Below are 17,691 nucleotides of genomic sequence, written 5' to 3'. Positions count from 1 at the left end.
ATTTGTGTGTATGTGGAAGTTGCCAAATCAAAAACGTTCCTGCAGCGCCACTGTTAACAAAGACAGGTGACTTGTGAGAAATCCTATTGGTGATTCCAATGGAAGCTGTACAATGTACAGTCACCGGCAAAAAATGGAACACCTCGATCTTCCTTGCAATAAGTTACGTTCCGGCGATAGCAGAACTTCCTATTGAAAAGTTGCTATTGAAGTCGGCTCATCGCCGTAGAGTTCGGCAACACTCATAGGGAAGCCAGTATTTCAGGATCTAGGTGTTCCATTGTTTTATTGCCGGTGACTACATGAAGCTTGTGCATGTTTAAAAGTCATATCACTCAACGCAGCTGCTATATTGAAGTAGTGGAACCTTATATTATAAGTTGTATAGCTGCGACCATTCGATCAATATATATATACTATATGTGGAAAAGATAAGACCCAAACTATCAACTATCGAACAGGAAATAAATTATTTCTCAGAAATCACTAGGTTTTGTTCACATTAACTTCGTTCTTCCAGTGAATGGAGGATCGTAGGTAATTGCCGGGTTTAGCCTAATCAGGAATTCAGAAATGAAGTGATCTTACCTAAAACTTTCGTTGAAGACAGGATCCAGTGTGTTCTTCTTAATCGAAGTCTTCTTCGATTTTAGATGCTTTCCCGACACCACGAGGGACACCCTCACGTAAGGAACTGAAATGGAAAGACACGAATTACCCTCTAAGTGCAACCAGAAGACAAAGTGCTGGTATGATTCGAATTACAAAGACATAGACGGTATATATGATTGTTTATCTTCTTCAGTAAGCGGTTTATTAAATAAGCTCTTTCTGAATAAAACTACACCACACCGTGAAGATTTCAGTTATACCAAAATATTTTGAATACCTTTTATGAATATTCAATAAGAATTAATGTATTACGCACTCAATCGATGAACCAAATCATGTTTATTGTACTTAATATTTTATCTTCCCACATCTACGTAGCTTCTTCTGTCTTCAGGCTTATCTAATAACGTACTTATAGAGTAACAGGTACGTTCTGTCAACCAGTACGTCCCCCCCCCCCACCGCCCCAACAAGTGATAAAATTGTATAGCTATTAAGAACAAATGTTCGATCCTCCAACTACTAATTTCCTATGTGTGGTATTTAGGAGTATAATCAGTGATGACACCAGAAAAAGAAATTAGTGGTGAGGCACAGAGGTGCGGAAATATTTTCTAGGTGGGGTCCACACCTATGTAACCATACAAAAATACATATTCGGGGTAAAAGAGCATTTATTTATTTAGCTATTGTTTGCTAGGTGAGTGTTTGCCTCCTTGCCACCGGCGTCGTCACGGGTGTGACAAAATATTTGTAAACCGTTTGTTATTTTACGTTGCTTTTCTTGCACTTTTTGCTACTGTGTGATTCCTCCACAGACCTCTAAAATAATTCACAAAATAAATTTATGGTCATTTTGGCTCTAAATTTACCTTTACACCCCCTAAACAAGAGCTTACACCCCCAGATGGAAAATTCTGGATAAAGCCCTGGGCTAATCGAGCCGAGCCCACATAATATATTTTCTCCCTCTCCTATTCATTGTTTGATGTCAACGCTACTGGCTCTTAGCCGTGAACACACTGTTTGTGGAGAGAGGCGGGGGAGAGTGGGGGAGGAAAAAACATATTGCTTCTTGTCAGGATTAAGTGTTACATGTTGGCCTTGAATGTTATGATGCAATCACTAGCGAAATCTGAGATTTTCTTATTGAGAAAATTGTAAGTCATTAATTCAATTAAAGAATACTACAAACAGTGTTTCCAACCCAAAATTAAATTTAGAAAATATCTCTGGAATATCATCTCAAACTAAAAACTGAAATTGCATGAGTAAGAATAAATGAGAGCGAGCCTTTCACAGTATAAATTCAAAATTCGAATTCCCATCTATATTGTGAAGCTTACCTGCGCCACCATTGATGTCTGTCTGAAGTAACTGCTTCGCTTTTATGACGTCAACGTTCAGTCGCCCTGCAGCCGGGAGGTAGTTCAGGGAAACCATGATCTCTCCCAAGTCAGCCACGTCCTGGAAGAAAGAAGGATCACGAAGTCAGTGTTGAGGAACTGAAAGGTAAATCAGTTAAGATATCTCTATCAAGAGTAAAAATAGTCTCTTAAAACTGAAATGTATATACTCGTATTTTTCATGTTTATTCATTGTTATGTGGACAGAAAGGTTCTCTCCATTCATTCAATAAATAAATAAATGATTGATTCATCAATTTATATACCGATCAGTGGTGAATGCTGAGTCCAAGATATCTCACTATGAGGCTTGATCCTAGGATATGAAGGAAGGCAGAAACCAGGCTCTCGTAAACGCCGTGTGTACCTAAGTGGTTAGACGCACCCACTTTGCTTGGTTTCCCGTCTTCAAGGAAACCACGGTGCCATGCCAACGGTAGTCAGGTTGCAAGGTCCTAAAAAATAAGTTTGCCACAATCTTCTTATTGAAATGAACAATTTCACGTGCGTGCATTTTCTAATTGACCTTCCTCCTGTATTTTAGTCTCTGAGCCTCTGGCTTAGCGAATAGCTACAATGTAATGTACGCCCCTGATACCGATAAATCTAACCGATCGCCGATGTATTGGAACAATATTTATTTGATTGAATAATTACATCATGGACTTCTTTATGACTGAATAAGGTTCGGTTTGATTGATTTGATTTAATTTACATAACGAGGCTTTTCTGCATCTTTAGACTAATCGCGACGATGGGGATGTATGCTGATGAGATTGATGAAGAGACAAAAAAAACACACCCAAACACACAACCCAAGATCCACAGAGGATTATCTTGGCTATGGGTCCCAGCACCAGAGCTCCATGAGCCTCCAAAAATGCATCCGAGGGTGTTCTACAACCTATCCCGAAATTTTCAGGAAATCAAAATTTTCAAATGAGAACGAAACGAATAATGCCGATTAAAACTTTTGTCTTTAAGTACAATTTTAATAGAGTGAAAAGCCCCCAAATATACGAAATATTTTATTTTGTATCCGCCCCTCCCCCCTTAGAACGAAGCTATGTGACCACCCACCCATGGGAATCTTTACAGGTAGGAATACTCCGAAATCAGAAATCATTTTTCTGGGTCAAATTCGAGTATTGTGGCACATACCAAGAAATGTTTCCTACAATGTATGCTTGAAATTAAGACATTTATCCGACAAGGTATCACTGAAACCCCTTCTCCATTGAAAAGTTTCGAGGAACACCTGGTCGCCTCTCTATGGTGGGGAGGGGGTGCGGGGAGACTTGCTGTAGAGGTTTCCATGTGTAGGTGTAGAAAAGTTCTGAATTTTGTTCTTAATTTTGAAAATATTATCCTGTGAGAGGCTCGTTGAACCTAAAAAAAATGTTTGTGTGTCCAGTAGAAAACCAGTAAAGAAACCAAAGAGCCTTACTAGATCCGCTTTACCATTTGAAATTTTCGAGATATCCACATGGTAGAGTGAATTATCTTTGAAGCATCTCTGACTGTTGTGTATTTGCAGCCTGGGAACGAGTCACAACTCTCAAAGCCTCAAATCAACAAGTGTGCCGCTGACGTCATTTCAACGCAGCGCCTGTCGCTAATGCTCTTGCTCACGCTTTGCACTGTTGGTAGGCTCACCTGGCGCATGTGTTTTGTGAAGTGGCATTGCTACAGTCCGGCTGCATTATAGTCCGGCCGATATGTGCAGATATTTGGCTGAATTGTGAATTTTTCTGATAACAGCATGAAACTTGGAATGTAGTTTAATATCCGTCTTAATATAATTTTAAAGATTGGAGGCATTTAAAATACCCTGTTGGTCAGTAATGGCGACTTTTTCAAAATGACGGCCGATTTATTAGTATATCTTTTGACACAAGCGGTGTAAATTAACTTTTATTGGTCCTGTTTGAAGATTTATCTTTGTTATTGGTCAAAGGGAAGGAAAACTTCCCAATAATGCCTACAAGAGTATTCTAAATGCCTATTAGTGACGAAGAATACCTTGATTGCCTATGTTTAAGGGGCGCGTTTTTCAAGATTGTTTGTAAAAGCATGTTGCTGTTCAAACCGCTTCAGTTTTGAAGTCTGAAGTGTAATCGTTAATTATTAGCACTTTAGTTACTAATTATTATATTTCAACGATATGGATATATGGGTTATATAAATTCCAGGGGCAAAAACACAAACGAAGACTAAACCATTTATACGATTTTGCACCTATCCGCCGTACTATTAGGACTGTAGACGAAAGCATTTTTCTTAACAATTATGCCATGACCAAAATGCTGCCGTGTAAAGTTAAAAATCTTATGGCATTTCTCAAGGATAGGATCGGTCCTATTTCCGTAGCATAATCAATCAGAAGCGACCTCTAGGTCACAAGCGCAGATGCAATGGTTGCTGATTGAGATGTAAACAACGTTATCACTTCACATTTTTAAAAGCCGATAACTATTCAACCGAGAGGAATAACGTTTCGTATAAAAAAAGGTTTTATATACAAAGCAATAGCCCTGCTTAGCCTAAATACATACTTTATGACGTATACAGTACACGCATGGAAGAATATTTCAGTTGTGTCAATTGTAAACACCGTGCACTCGCCATAGATGGTTTGACTTGACGTGTCTTTCGTGTTGTATACATGGGCGTCCGGAAGGGGGGGGGGCAAGGGGGGCCCCCTGGAAAATGAAAGTCAACCAAAAATTATATATTTTTCACATATAATTTCATTTCAGCTGCAATAATGTATGTTAATTATTGCATGAATATGATACATTCAAATTTAATCAATGTTTTTTGAGGGAACAACACTATTATTGGAGAAAATGTGCCTTCCTTGCCCCCCCTGGAAAAAATACCTTCCTTGCCCCTCCCTGGAAAAAATCCTGCGGACGTCCATGGCTGTATATGTTATACATTGTAATCGCAATAGCTAACCGAAATGTCATATGAAATGCTTCCGTGTAAAGTACTATCTGCTATAATATTTTTGGAAGCATTTACGTAGCATTTATGCTAGCAAAAATGTTAAAAGAAATTCTTCCCGTCTAATGAGGGCCTTGGTCGAGCATGCACTAACTGGGCGTGATCAGTGACAAAATAGGGGCAACGGCAGCAAGTGTATTTGCTGCAGAAAGTGAGTGAAAGTCGTCTGCCAATGAAGTTTCAAACGTAGTAACATCGCCGGCAAAATACATCAAGAGATGGTAAAGAGTTATGAATCAAATATATACTTTCTATTGTTTTTAGGCTTGAACTAGGAATCAAAATATATTGATTTAACAATTAATAATTACTTTTCAGTTACGAAACTTGCCTTTGCGCGTTATTTTGTTTGATGTGTGACACTAATTGTGTAAAAAAATGGCACAAAATATTAATTCTGGACATCTGTAATGCTGAAGCGTGGCCTTGGATTACACATTAGAAACCTTGCATTTCAATCTGAAAATCAGCACTTTCAACCTCCTTGAAGTGAAAACTATTGGAAGTGTTTTAGTAATTGTACAACCATAAATGAACTGACATATCAATATATAAGCATTTCTATGCCCCATTTCAAGTTTTTACTTTGTGATCCTTATTTTATATGTGGATAATGCAAAACATTTATGCGAACTTTCAGGGGTTGGATTCACACGTTCCCACGATTCGTCATCAGATCGTATGCATTTTGAGTAAAACACGCTTACGACCCAACCTTATGTAATTCTAATAACCTTGATTATAAACGGGTTCACTAGGTATCTTCATTATTGCAGACAAAGGAAATATGACTCGCTTGTTTCGTAGAAAGAGCGACAGGGATAAAAACGTCACCGTTTTCTACTTCTCCATCACAAAAATCAATTATGTTGTGCAGAATCGTCTTTGTTTCGGTTGGAAACAGTTTGTTACGAGTTGTAACAGCCATCACAATTACAAACACAACACAGGGAACGATAAGAAATAAAACAAGAGAAATACCGTAACGTAGTATCACGAGTGCTTCTATTTACTAACCCTCTCGCGTTTTGGAATCGTCCTTTTGAGCTAGTCTCGCCTTCCGTGGTCGAAGAATAGTTTGTGCAGTTTATTATCCGTTTGGAAACTATAAATCTCGTTACGAACTAGCCTGTTACACACTCACTCTGTGCAATGAACAAGCACACACACACACACAATATAAGAGATAACAATGCAGCACTACCAGTACTGAATCTTGATAGAAAATATTTACCTTGTACACTCCCGTTCACATAAAGAGGCACTCTTTGTAGGTTTGAACAGTTGAGGATCAGGAACAGGAGTGTACAGTCACCGGCAGTAGAAATGGAACCTGAAATAGCCGCTTCCCTGCATGGTGTAATGCGTATTGACTAACTCTAAGGAGGTAAGTAGATTTCATAACAAATTTTCGCGGCAAGTCCTACCACCACCGCAGAGTTAGGCAACACACATGACGCTATGCAAGGAAGCGGCCATTTCAGGATATAGGTGTTTCATATTTTATTGTCGGTGACTGTACATAAAGTGAAGGGAATATTTTATGGTAAGTGAGCGTCGTTTATTTTTACGATTGCGATGAGGAGAGGAAATGCCGGACAAGGATACTGGAGAAAACTGCCGTTCCATGGTGGGCGAATGGAAGACCTGTGAGGTAATATAGCGGCAGACGTCATCGCACCTGGCTCCGGACCCTTTGCTCTTAACTCTGGTTTATTTTGATCCCGGGAACTATTGGCCTGGATACATCGTGACGGTTAAATAAGGGTTTGTTTTCCAACAGGTGACGAAATACGGTTTGCGTCATTGCGGGGGCAAACAGCTTCGTCGCAGAACGCTGCCTATGTATTTCGTTCTCTTCTCTCCGCCTTCTCTCTTGTTTTGCCTAACCTTGCAAGCTGTCATCTGATTATCATCCCGCGATTTACATGTTTACATGCTTTTAGATATATATAAAATATAAAAAATATAAAATCCTTCCTTCACTTTCATCTTTGGTCTCTCCTTGCTTATTTATTATTCTTTCACGTGCATACAATCGCACCAAGAAAAGAAAAACCATGGCCGATATGCGAAGAAAAGTGGACAGTCATACGAGCAGCTAGCGACAACTATAGCAATAGAAACAAACCTGACCCGCCTAACATACTCACACGTGCATCAAATAGCAGAAACAAACATGCGAATAGGTTAGGTAGGTTAGGTTTAGCGTATTTTGCACAGCAAGCAATACATTCATGACGTCATAACAGTCACTGCTGCCTGCATTTCCAAGTTGCTAATGTTGTGACAGTCATTTGCTTTCTCCTCTCGCAGTCACCGCAGACGAAACGGTTTCCCTTCGCTTGTGCCCCCATGTTGCTATAGTTATAATTTATTTCTCTTGCATCGTTGTTAAAATACTCAACAAAGTTAAATACTACATTTTTGCTCTTGCACAACGGCTTATTATCATCATTAGCAACAACTAGAAAATATGTAAATAATAAAAAGACTGTAAAATGAATCACTCATTTTATCACACGTATATTTCACCATTGAGTATTCGTGCGGCCTATGGCGGAGGTTCGAGTCTCCTGGAGGAAGCGTGACAACTTTTCTCCTGAGATTTCGGCCTGTCTGTGTGGGGTCGGTGGTATAGCACTTTAGTTCTTGTTCTGGTTCGGAAATTACGTTCTAAGATATTGGTTTTTAATTGGGCTGTAAAACTCCCTTCCGAAATACAGATAAACGATAGCTATTAATCAGGGTAACTGGTATTTCAAAGGTTCGTGGTACTAAGTCAGCAACTCTATTAATTGCATCAAGACATGAAATGCACTGGACAACTTGGGACAGTTTATTAACAAACTTAATAATTGCATTGAACAATAATAATGAAATATATAAACTGTCACGGAATGAATTACAACAATTTCCATAATGAAATTAATGCATTTTTACGTAACATGAACACTCATTTAACAATCATATTATAATGGTTCCAAAATAACAATTGACTCTCTCCGCTGATTTGTTCAGTGGATTTTAATAATCTGAATTGTACTTTTATTACATCTATTACTCATTATTTCTGTGTGTCCATTTCCCCCACATTTGTCTGAGTTCACGATCATTCGGATCAGAGCTCAACATGTAAAATTAAATAGTAATACTACTTCTACAAAACTAAGTAAAATAGTGTTAATCAAGACAATTCCGTCACGTCAGGTGTCCGGTTAGAATAGTTGCCAAGAGTGTGCCAGCTGAGAGTGGAGTGAATGATTCAGAATACCTTACACTGATATCGGTGGGGTGGGTTACGTAACACCACCACTGCGCCATCTATTGGCCTTTACATAAACTAAACCTTTCTTTCTTTCAGCTACAGAGGTCAATACTCTACACAGGGCTATAGTGGCCATTTACCATCCTGAGGGAATTGGGAGGCTACGAATGAGCAGCGTAACACTGTCATGGACACCTACAACAACGACTGGTGGTACGTCGTGTTGACCACACGTCTCTGGTTGAATTATCTTGCACCTTGGCAGGTAAGAGTGAGGCCGGTAGTCGGTAGGTAGGCCTCACGCGCTGTGGCGCCACGGGCTACTTACTGTTGAGTATACCGAACTTTTTTTTACTATGCCAGATGTTTTATCCTTCTATACGTATTAACATACGTACTTTCAAAAATAGTTCTTAAACTACGTATCACCGTTTTCTTCTGCAAGGAAGGATTTAACATGAAAATGACGGAACGAAACGACTTGCAATGACGTGGGCTTTCTTGCCATGAACATTTATTAGTAAATATATTGTTTTCTTTGGACCAAGTAAGGTGTGATATTTTCTGAGAACATACTACCAATGTCATGATCGTCAGCAATTACACTGTTATGGTTATGAAAGCACGAAACAATGGTTCCAATCCCGTCTTGGGCATGGGTGTTCTTTGTTAGTGTCCCTTCATTAGTGTCATCATATCATCACTCATCCTTATCGTCGCGATTAGCCAAAAGTGGCAGAAAAGAGACGCTAAATACCAAAAATAAAATCAATCAAATAGTTCAGGATATTTATACGTTTTAACACATCAATTCTTCATTGCAACTATACAGTAGCAATCTACCAGAATATTGCTTTACAGTATTCATAATTTCACATCAGATAATTATGTGATCAGATGGAATGGACTCAGCGAGACATTTGAATTCCGCAAAAGTATCAGACGGTATCGACTCAGCCTTAATACGTTGTCTTTACTCTTTTCGGTCATTTTTATTTCTATCCCGTCAATATTCTTGTTCTTCTGTTTTTCTCTCTCTTCCATTTCCAGCCACGATACAATTTTTTCTTCCATGCGTGGTTCATTTCCTCACGCTTCTCTGTGTCACACATCTTTCCTCACTCGCTTCCCTTTAATACACTTCTCTCTCTCCCGAACTCTGGATGTTTAGCGCAGAGAAGTTGGCAAACAGCTCCGAATTACCATGTTTTACTGCAGCAGGGAGGGATGGAAGTGGAAATTCCGTCCGTGGGAAATGAAATCTCGTCTATTTTCTCCATGTTTACACAACCCATTTCCCTGTCGCTCCGGAAACTGGGATTGCTCGCATGGCGTTAGATCCGTCAACTGCAGCGACAAAAGGGCCGTGGCATTCGGAAACCAGGAACCAATTATTCAATGTGTCAGAGTACGATGGATTCAAGAAATGGCTGTATTGAGGACATTCTTGGCAACCGAACCGGAAAGGAAAACACTAGGGCTGAGCCGATTTTCGGAATTCATCGACCGATACCAGCCGATGCTTTCCCGGTATTTTGGTCTTTCACGGGTTCTGCAAAAATTCCGCGCGACACTTTGCGGAATGTAATTATCCTGGAAATTATGCAAAATTCAAACTTTCTTTATATTTTCCACTAATTTTGCACGAAAAACTATATTTTGTGATTACATAATGTCTATTTTAATATTCTAAAGCAAATTTCTTGGTAATTTGATGCACATAATTAGAGAAGAATATTTACACGCCAATACTGATCAATATATTTTGAAGATATTTTAATTATCGCAATTTTCAACTATCGGTATCTGCGGGAATCGGTATGAGTATTAGCATCGGTATCGGTTCAAAGTGATATCGGCTCAGCCCTAGAAAAAACTCATGTTTTGAGAATGTTCTTTTGTCAGTAACGGAATCCTAAACGAAATACCAAAAGGGTAACATAAATTAATGGTTTTTGAAAATTAAATCCTCTGGTCCTAACAGAGATGAAGAAGCAGTTGAGTAGAGAGGATATTCAACTGCATAATCTAATTCATCCTCTTATATTAGTAAATAAATTAAAACGATTGCGATGGGCGAGTTACGCAAGAAAATTTGCAGCAGGGTGCGAAATACTAGTGAGACATGTGAGAAGACCAAAACGAAGATAGAATGACAATATTAAGAGATGGGCCTGGAGGAAACTGAAATGAATGCTCAAGAATAGATAGATCTTGCCCAGCATAGGAACAGACAGAAAGCTTGCGTTGCCACCAAGTATTGTGGGTTCGGTTCACAGCCTGCCAATGGGTGCTGTGACTAATTAGCATCTATCCCGATCCAACACGAAGGGGTAGAAAAGCGATGTTTAATAACAAACAACAAACAATTAAGGGTGACCTAGTAACACCGTCTAGGTTACTAGGTTAGTTAGCTGTCCCGGTTATGTCCACGGAAATATTGAGTCAGAATAAATATGAGTCTGTATCTGACATCTAAACGAATATAAGTTGAAAACAATATATTTGTTGCAGAATACTACAGTGTGTTCGTTTTGACTCTGGGCCGAGATAGCGCGTGAACAACTTTGAGCAACTCTTATAACACAGGTTAGTACTCGTTATGCAATATAAATATATTTGTCTACATGCTAAAGCTATGTGTGTAAATAAGCGAGTCCTTATGGGACGAAAATGTCAGCATCTGCACCATGTCACGCGTTATCTCGGCCCAGAGCCAAAACGAACGCACTGTAGATCCATGGACTTCCACATGATTTTTTCCAGGATGGGGTAAAGTCGCAGTCCTAAGCAAAGGTTGAATTTGAAAATAGGTATAACGAACTTCCACCAGTGTATTTGTAATTAATAGGTCCTATAATAATTAGCGCAAATATTGTGACTGAAATGAAACTACATGTGTGAAGTTTGTGATTTTCGACTGATTTTCACGTTCAATGGCGCGTCGTCTCTTTTGCCCCACCTCCCCCGGGACGTCCATGAATAATACTCTTCAATTGTCTACTTCGCTTCAAATTAATTAACCCATATTGTATCCCGTTGTCATGGGAAGTCAACAACAGACTATGCGCGACGACATAGATAGACATTCTCTCTCTCTCTCTCTCTCTCTCTCTCTCTATATATATATATATATATATATATATATATATATATATAGAGAGAGAGAGAGAGAGAGAGAGAGGCGACCTTCCATATCCCAAATAGCTATGTAGCTATGAGTATTGTATACATCAAGATGAGAGCGATATCAATTCATGAAAAGTTCTGGAGCAGGCTTCATGGCGGAGTGGTCAGCATAACGCGACGAAGCCACAAGCGTGCACGCACACTGATTGGGGGGGGGGGGGGGCAAAATTTTGATTAAAGCTCAGTCGAGAAAAGAAAAACTATATTCCATCACCATTCTTGTTACAAACTCAGTATTTATGACTACAAAACAGGGGTATATCTATTATTGGACCCCCCCCCCCCATCTCCGAAAGTCCCATTCCTGCGTAATTTTAGGAGCTACTATACATGTGAAACTTCTGATAGGGAAATGGAAAGCATATTTATTCCAAAAAAGGAAATCCGAGTTCATAACAACTAGCTTACAAATAATTTATTCATTTTCAATGTACTACAATCAATAGATAGCGGTAGCACATCTAATGAAGAAAGTATGTGAGCATGTTAAGAAGGTCAATCACTTAAGAAATAATGCTGTTCCTCGCTGCTTGGAACTTTCATCGGCTTGAAAATGCTTCTTTCTTTAAATATCATATTATTGTTTAATAATGGCAATAACTTCCCTCTGCACTAAAGTGCTGCATGAAAATATTAGCGGTACAACTGACTCGTTGTCCTCTGTACGCACACCTATGCACAAGTCCCATGTTCGAAACCTGGGTTCGGCATTGGGATATCATTATGTTTGTCTCATTATCTATTTCATAGCTTCATCATTCAGACTGAAAGTTGCGATTAACCAAAATAGTAGAAAAGCGACGTAAAGTAACCTACATATAAAAAAAGATAAATTTTTGAACGTCTTTCTACTTATCCTGCGGTGATACGGTTTTCAACATGGCGGCAGGTAGGTTAACGCTCTCGCCTTGTTATGAAAGGTCTCTGTGTTTGATTCTCAGTGGAAGCCAGGCACTTAATAATATAATAATATTATTATTTTTATATAACACATTTTTTAAATATAATAATTAATTCAATCAATACGTCAATATAACTTATAGATCTATTCACAATACAGAAATATGTAAATTAATTAATATTGTATTGTTGTTGTTAAGTGAATAAATAAGAAAAGTAGTATATAAGAATAGAGAAAAACAGCACAACGTTTATACGACAAATGCCGAACAAGTATATTTTCATTGTTTAATTTTAATTTTAGTAAGTGGTAAGTGGGAGGGGGGACAGACCCCCTAGACACCTCCTAAATACGTCCTTGATGAAGGTACATTACGCAGTGGATCGAATTCCATCCCAGATTTGCTTATCTGAGCATAAACTGGACATAACACAAACATAGCAGCTGATTTAATATTTTCAGTATATAAAACCCGCTTTAAACGGAATAATTTCCTTTAACATTTTTCCAGCATAAATGCTAAGTAAATGCTTCCAAATATCTTATAGCAGACAGTACTTTACACGGAGGCATTTTATGTAACATTTAGGTTAGCTTTTGCGATTGCGATGTATGATATATACAGCACGAAAGACACAGCGAATTACACCATCTATGGTCATACGTGTACTGTATACGCCGTGCCGGATCTACAAGCTGCAAAACTTCGCAGTGCGGTGGGGGCCCGGAGACAAGTAAGACTTTAGGGGGCCCTCAGCCATCGACATAGTAGAGGGTTCGCGCACGTAAAAAATTAACGTAGTTTGTCAGGGGGTACAGAAACGAATACAATGTATACAGGTAAAGGTGAAGTTCCCTGTGCATATAGCACCGTGCCAGGGAAGGCATATTTAGTGTATGTGGGGGTAAGGCCCCACATATTTTCGATGTCGGACATCTTCGAGGTGATGTGTTCAGCACAACGTCCCCCACCGGGTACCATTTGATTTGAGGCTGGTGGGCCCTGCAGACGCTTTATGCGGGAACAAAGCCGGAAAATTCGGACCTTAGATCACTCACCCCGAGTCTCCCGTGTGGTAGTCAGACTAGAATCAAATCAGGCTAGAATTTCACGAGAAATGCAGTGGTGAATCAGGAAAAAGTTATGACTGCATGATTGTAACAAAGTATCATTTTCCAGGTGTGAGAAAACAGTGTCATATATATATCACATCACAACGGGCGCCGAAACCGGGGGAAGGGGGGCAGGAGGGCCGTCTCCTCCAGTCCTCGTTTGGCCCTGTAGGGGCCCCAATGTATAACTTTCAACATATTACATAACTTTTGCACACAGAAATTTGGCACACAACAGGTGGGAAATTACATAGGATTCTGCTATGTGTGTGTGTGTGTGAAGGTAGGTAGAGGGGGGCCTTTGGTAATATTTTGCGGGGGGGCCCAAGATTTGTAGATCCGGCAATGTGTATACGCTATAAAGTATGTATTCAAGCAGCGCCATTAATTTGTACCTAAAACCTTTTTACATGAAACGTTATTCCTCTCGGTTGAATAGTTATCGGCTTTTAAAAATGTGAAGTGATACGTTGTTTACATCCCACTCAGCGGCCATTATATAAGTACTCGTGACCTGGAGCTTGGTTCTGATTGGTTATGCTACGAACAAAGCTATGGAAATGGGACAATTCTATCCTTGAGAAATGCCATGAAATTTTCCATAAGGTTTTTCACTTTACCTGATAGCATTTTAGTCACGGCATAAATATTAAGCAAAATGCCAAGGAAAATGCTCTAATCTAAAACGGGCCTTAGAGTATTTCGATTATTTTATTAAACAAGATTCCCCTCTTCTTGATGCCACTCTTTCAGTGCCAGGAAACATCACTGGGAATAATCAAGAATGACACCAATAGGACACAAGAATGAATCAGCACCCTGTCAAAGAAAGAATTGCCATTCACAAATTCAACTGCCACCTATCAAGGAACTGACATTCCCCCTCCCTCGCAGAACATCTTCCCCCTCCCCCACTCCCATCTCCTGGCGTCAGCAGGGTTGTTCGATCGACAGGAAACATGTCTTATCACTCTCGGCAGGTTGTCGCCTTTTTCCTCAACAGTCCATCGGTGACAAGCGCAGGGTCTTGCAGAGGATATATCGATTTTCTGTCTCAACAATACCTTTTGATACATCGTCAACCCAGTTGCATTTGTCACAACTACGTCTCCATTCCTGTGTTTGTGTGTAGATACAGGGTGGGATGAAAGTAACGTCGCAGAAGCAGATCAGACGCTTCGATTCGAGACGAGGCCAAGATCGGGACAGAGCCTGTAAAATCGAGACGAAACCGATACTAACTCTCGAACGGTATTGTCTTGTTCGAAACTTATACACTGTCCCAGCTAACTGTAGAGCAGGGCCGCGCATAGCGGCAGAGGAGGAGGCAAATCGAGTGGTGAAAGCGCAACGTTACCAACCGTATGGTCATTACCGTACATGTACAGTACGGTATTATCGGTTTCAAAAGTTTGCAACGCTGACAGAGCAAAGCAGGAAAAGCGGGTAACTTCAGTCGTCCATTAAGCAATCCCGCTTCTCTCACTGTTCATTGGTGGAGCCGTCTCGCGTCACTTCTTGCGCAGAGACTTGTTCTCGTTCGCCTGGTCTACAGTTAGCTGGTACAGGGTATAGTTAACTAGAACTACATTTATACAGGGTGTTTCCGTGACCTTGGTTCAAACTTGCAGGGTTGATGGAGACTGACTCAAACACGAATGTGAGATATGGAACCCCGGTGCGGAAACGCACCATTAAAAAGTTATGGGCTAAATCTATTTGGTCTTTCTATGACAGTGGAATAAGACAACTGAAAGATGCGGCTTGTAGATTTAATACGGACGTTACTACAGTGTATCGTAGCCATAGGCGTGCGCAAGGGGAGGCAATTGCCCCCCTTAATCCCTTTTCCACGGAGGGACAAACAAGGTATTTTTCCATGGGGCATATTACCCCGATAATAGTGTTGCCCCCTCAAAAAACACCACTTGAATTAGAAATTATCGCATTCCTGCATACCCATTATAATAATGATTTTAAATTGCCCCCCACACCTTGGACGGTAATCAATTCTAGGGTACAAAGGGGCCAAACATTGGAGTAAATGAAAACAAGACTAGCTGAATTTAAGAGTAGCTGGACAAAAGGACACTCAAAATGGTATTACTTTTCACGTCTTTCTTGCATTGTTTCTTCCAAACTGCCAAGAGTACCTCCAGGGGGTATAGAGGGGCAATTGCTCCCTCGATCTCAAATTTTATCGGGAGTTGGTCCTGGGCGCTGAACGACCAAAATGAAAAAAAAGTTGTAAAAGAGAAACCCATGGACCCCATGAAACTTATGGGGCCCCATTAAGTCAATATTGTTTTCAGTTTGCAAGAATTTGAATCTAAAATTTTCTTGCTCGCTTCGCTCGCAGTTCCTTTCTTTTTTGTAATGCATTGTAAATTACCAGAGAAAAGTAAGAACAACTAAGTACTTCAGACAGTTGATGCTAAACAGTTTCGTCTTAATTCCATGAACAATTGTTTGGAGGAAAGGGAGCGCGGATGAATTGATTGTTTAATGTATTTAAATAATATTTTGAGCGCGCGCGCATCGATGCAATAAAACTAAAAGAGTGAGATAAAATGAGGCCCGAGTCTGCTGCCACATACGTGTCAGCAGTAAGAATAAGCTTCAAATTTGCTCCTGCCACGTAATTCGTCTGCTAAGAGAATGTTACAAATCTTAAGAACAGATTGAGACGAGAGAAATGCAAGTTTATGATTAGTGGGAATGAATGTACAGGTAATTTAGAACCTTTTTCTTTAGAAAGCATTTAGCGATATTATTTTAATGCTAACAGAACCTAACCTAACTACGAGAGCATTTAAGTTTATTATTAGAAGAATGCTAAGGGACATAATCTAAAATATTTTTGTGAAAGTAATCGCTACAACTTCACAGTGTGTGTTATAGACGTAATTGCATACATAGCATGATGAAATCACGATAAGACAAGGAACGAGTCTGCTGCCACGCGCATCTTTTTTGAGGTTCCAGCAGAAAAAGAACGTGGCAGCAGACACTACCTAAAATGAGATTTTTCTTTCCCGACTGAACTTTCATCAAGGCTTTTGCTAGAGTGATCAGACATACTCTTTTTAAGAGTATTATACTCTTTTAGAGGTCCATATACTCTATACTCTTTTCAATTTGCAAAAATCCCCAAATATACTCTTTTCCTTGCTATTTCATTTCATTCATTATCTTACGCGTAAATATGCGTTAAAATCCACACAACGGAAAACGTCAAGATGTCAACAAACTGAGGTATTTACTCCTTGACTCAAGAATTTCCTATGAACAATTTCAAGAGTCATTTTCATATTCCATCAACACGCAAAACATATTTCAAATTCATTTGAATTTAATGATAATGATATTTTTGACATTTACTGTGGAATTTCAAAAGCCTTTGAAAAACATCTTGAAGATTGGGTGGAATGAAAAGAAACAATGATGGGTAAGTGGAGGTCAGTACAGGCTGGGTCAAATTTAAAAGTGATTGTGCCTCTTATAAAATTCTTCTTTACTCTGGCTGGTACAAATGTTCATTGTGAAAGACTCTTCAGTGTTATTAAAACTTATTGGCGAGAGGAAAAAAGTACACTCCTGGTGTCAACACTCGAACAAGTAATGAAAGTGAAATTCAATGTGGACATGACCTGTGAAGAGTTTAGACTGGCAATAAAGGACGAATTAAACATACTCAAGAAAGCAAAATCATCCCAGAAGTATGAATGATGAGTAAGTATTTGTAATTAGCTAATTACATTAGACCCATAAGTAATTTGAATCTGTGGGCCTCCCCGAAAGCGCAGTGGTAGTGTTTTCGCCTTGTAATCAAGGGGTCCCGGGTTCAATACCCGGTGGAGGCACATAGAGGTTCGGATTCCACTTTAAACTGTAGGTCCAGTCCCGATTAGCCTTACTGTGCATAAAGTGGACTTAAAACACTAAACCAATCAATCAATCAATTTGAATCTGTAGTGTAGGCCTATTTCATAGGGGCTATAATAGAAGTAATAACAAATAACCAGCCGTATTTATGTTTTCTTTTTATGTTTTGTGCATGCGCACCTTCAACCTATAGACTATACTCTTTTTGGTCAACAAATATCTGGTCACCCTACTTTTGCCCTCCCCTAATCAGAGGGTCTCCGCTAGGGGTGGCCAGATCCGGATCCTGGCGGATCCGAAATCCGGAT

At 39.6% G+C, this 17,691-nt stretch overlaps 1 protein-coding gene across 1 annotated transcript in view; it reads right to left on the bottom strand.

The window, feature by feature from the left end:
* Positions 1–17,691, bottom strand: part of LOC145998841 (synaptotagmin-17-like) — a 222,382-nt gene that overhangs the window by 35,026 nt on the left and 169,665 nt on the right. The window contains exons 4-5 of the mRNA XM_083135510.1: positions 1,959–2,079; positions 589–694 (exon numbers count right to left, since the gene is read on the bottom strand). Of these exons, the coding sequence (XP_082991636.1) occupies positions 589–694; positions 1,959–2,079 (227 nt within the window). The remainder of the gene's footprint in view (positions 1–588; positions 695–1,958; positions 2,080–17,691) is intronic.

This window comes from Lepisma saccharinum, chromosome 14, assembly GCF_977018435.1.
Source record: "Lepisma saccharinum chromosome 14, izLepSacc3.1, whole genome shotgun sequence".
Classification (NCBI taxonomy): Eukaryota; Metazoa; Arthropoda; class Insecta; order Zygentoma; family Lepismatidae; genus Lepisma; species Lepisma saccharinum.
This window is presented reverse-complemented; position numbering and strand designations above follow the sequence as displayed.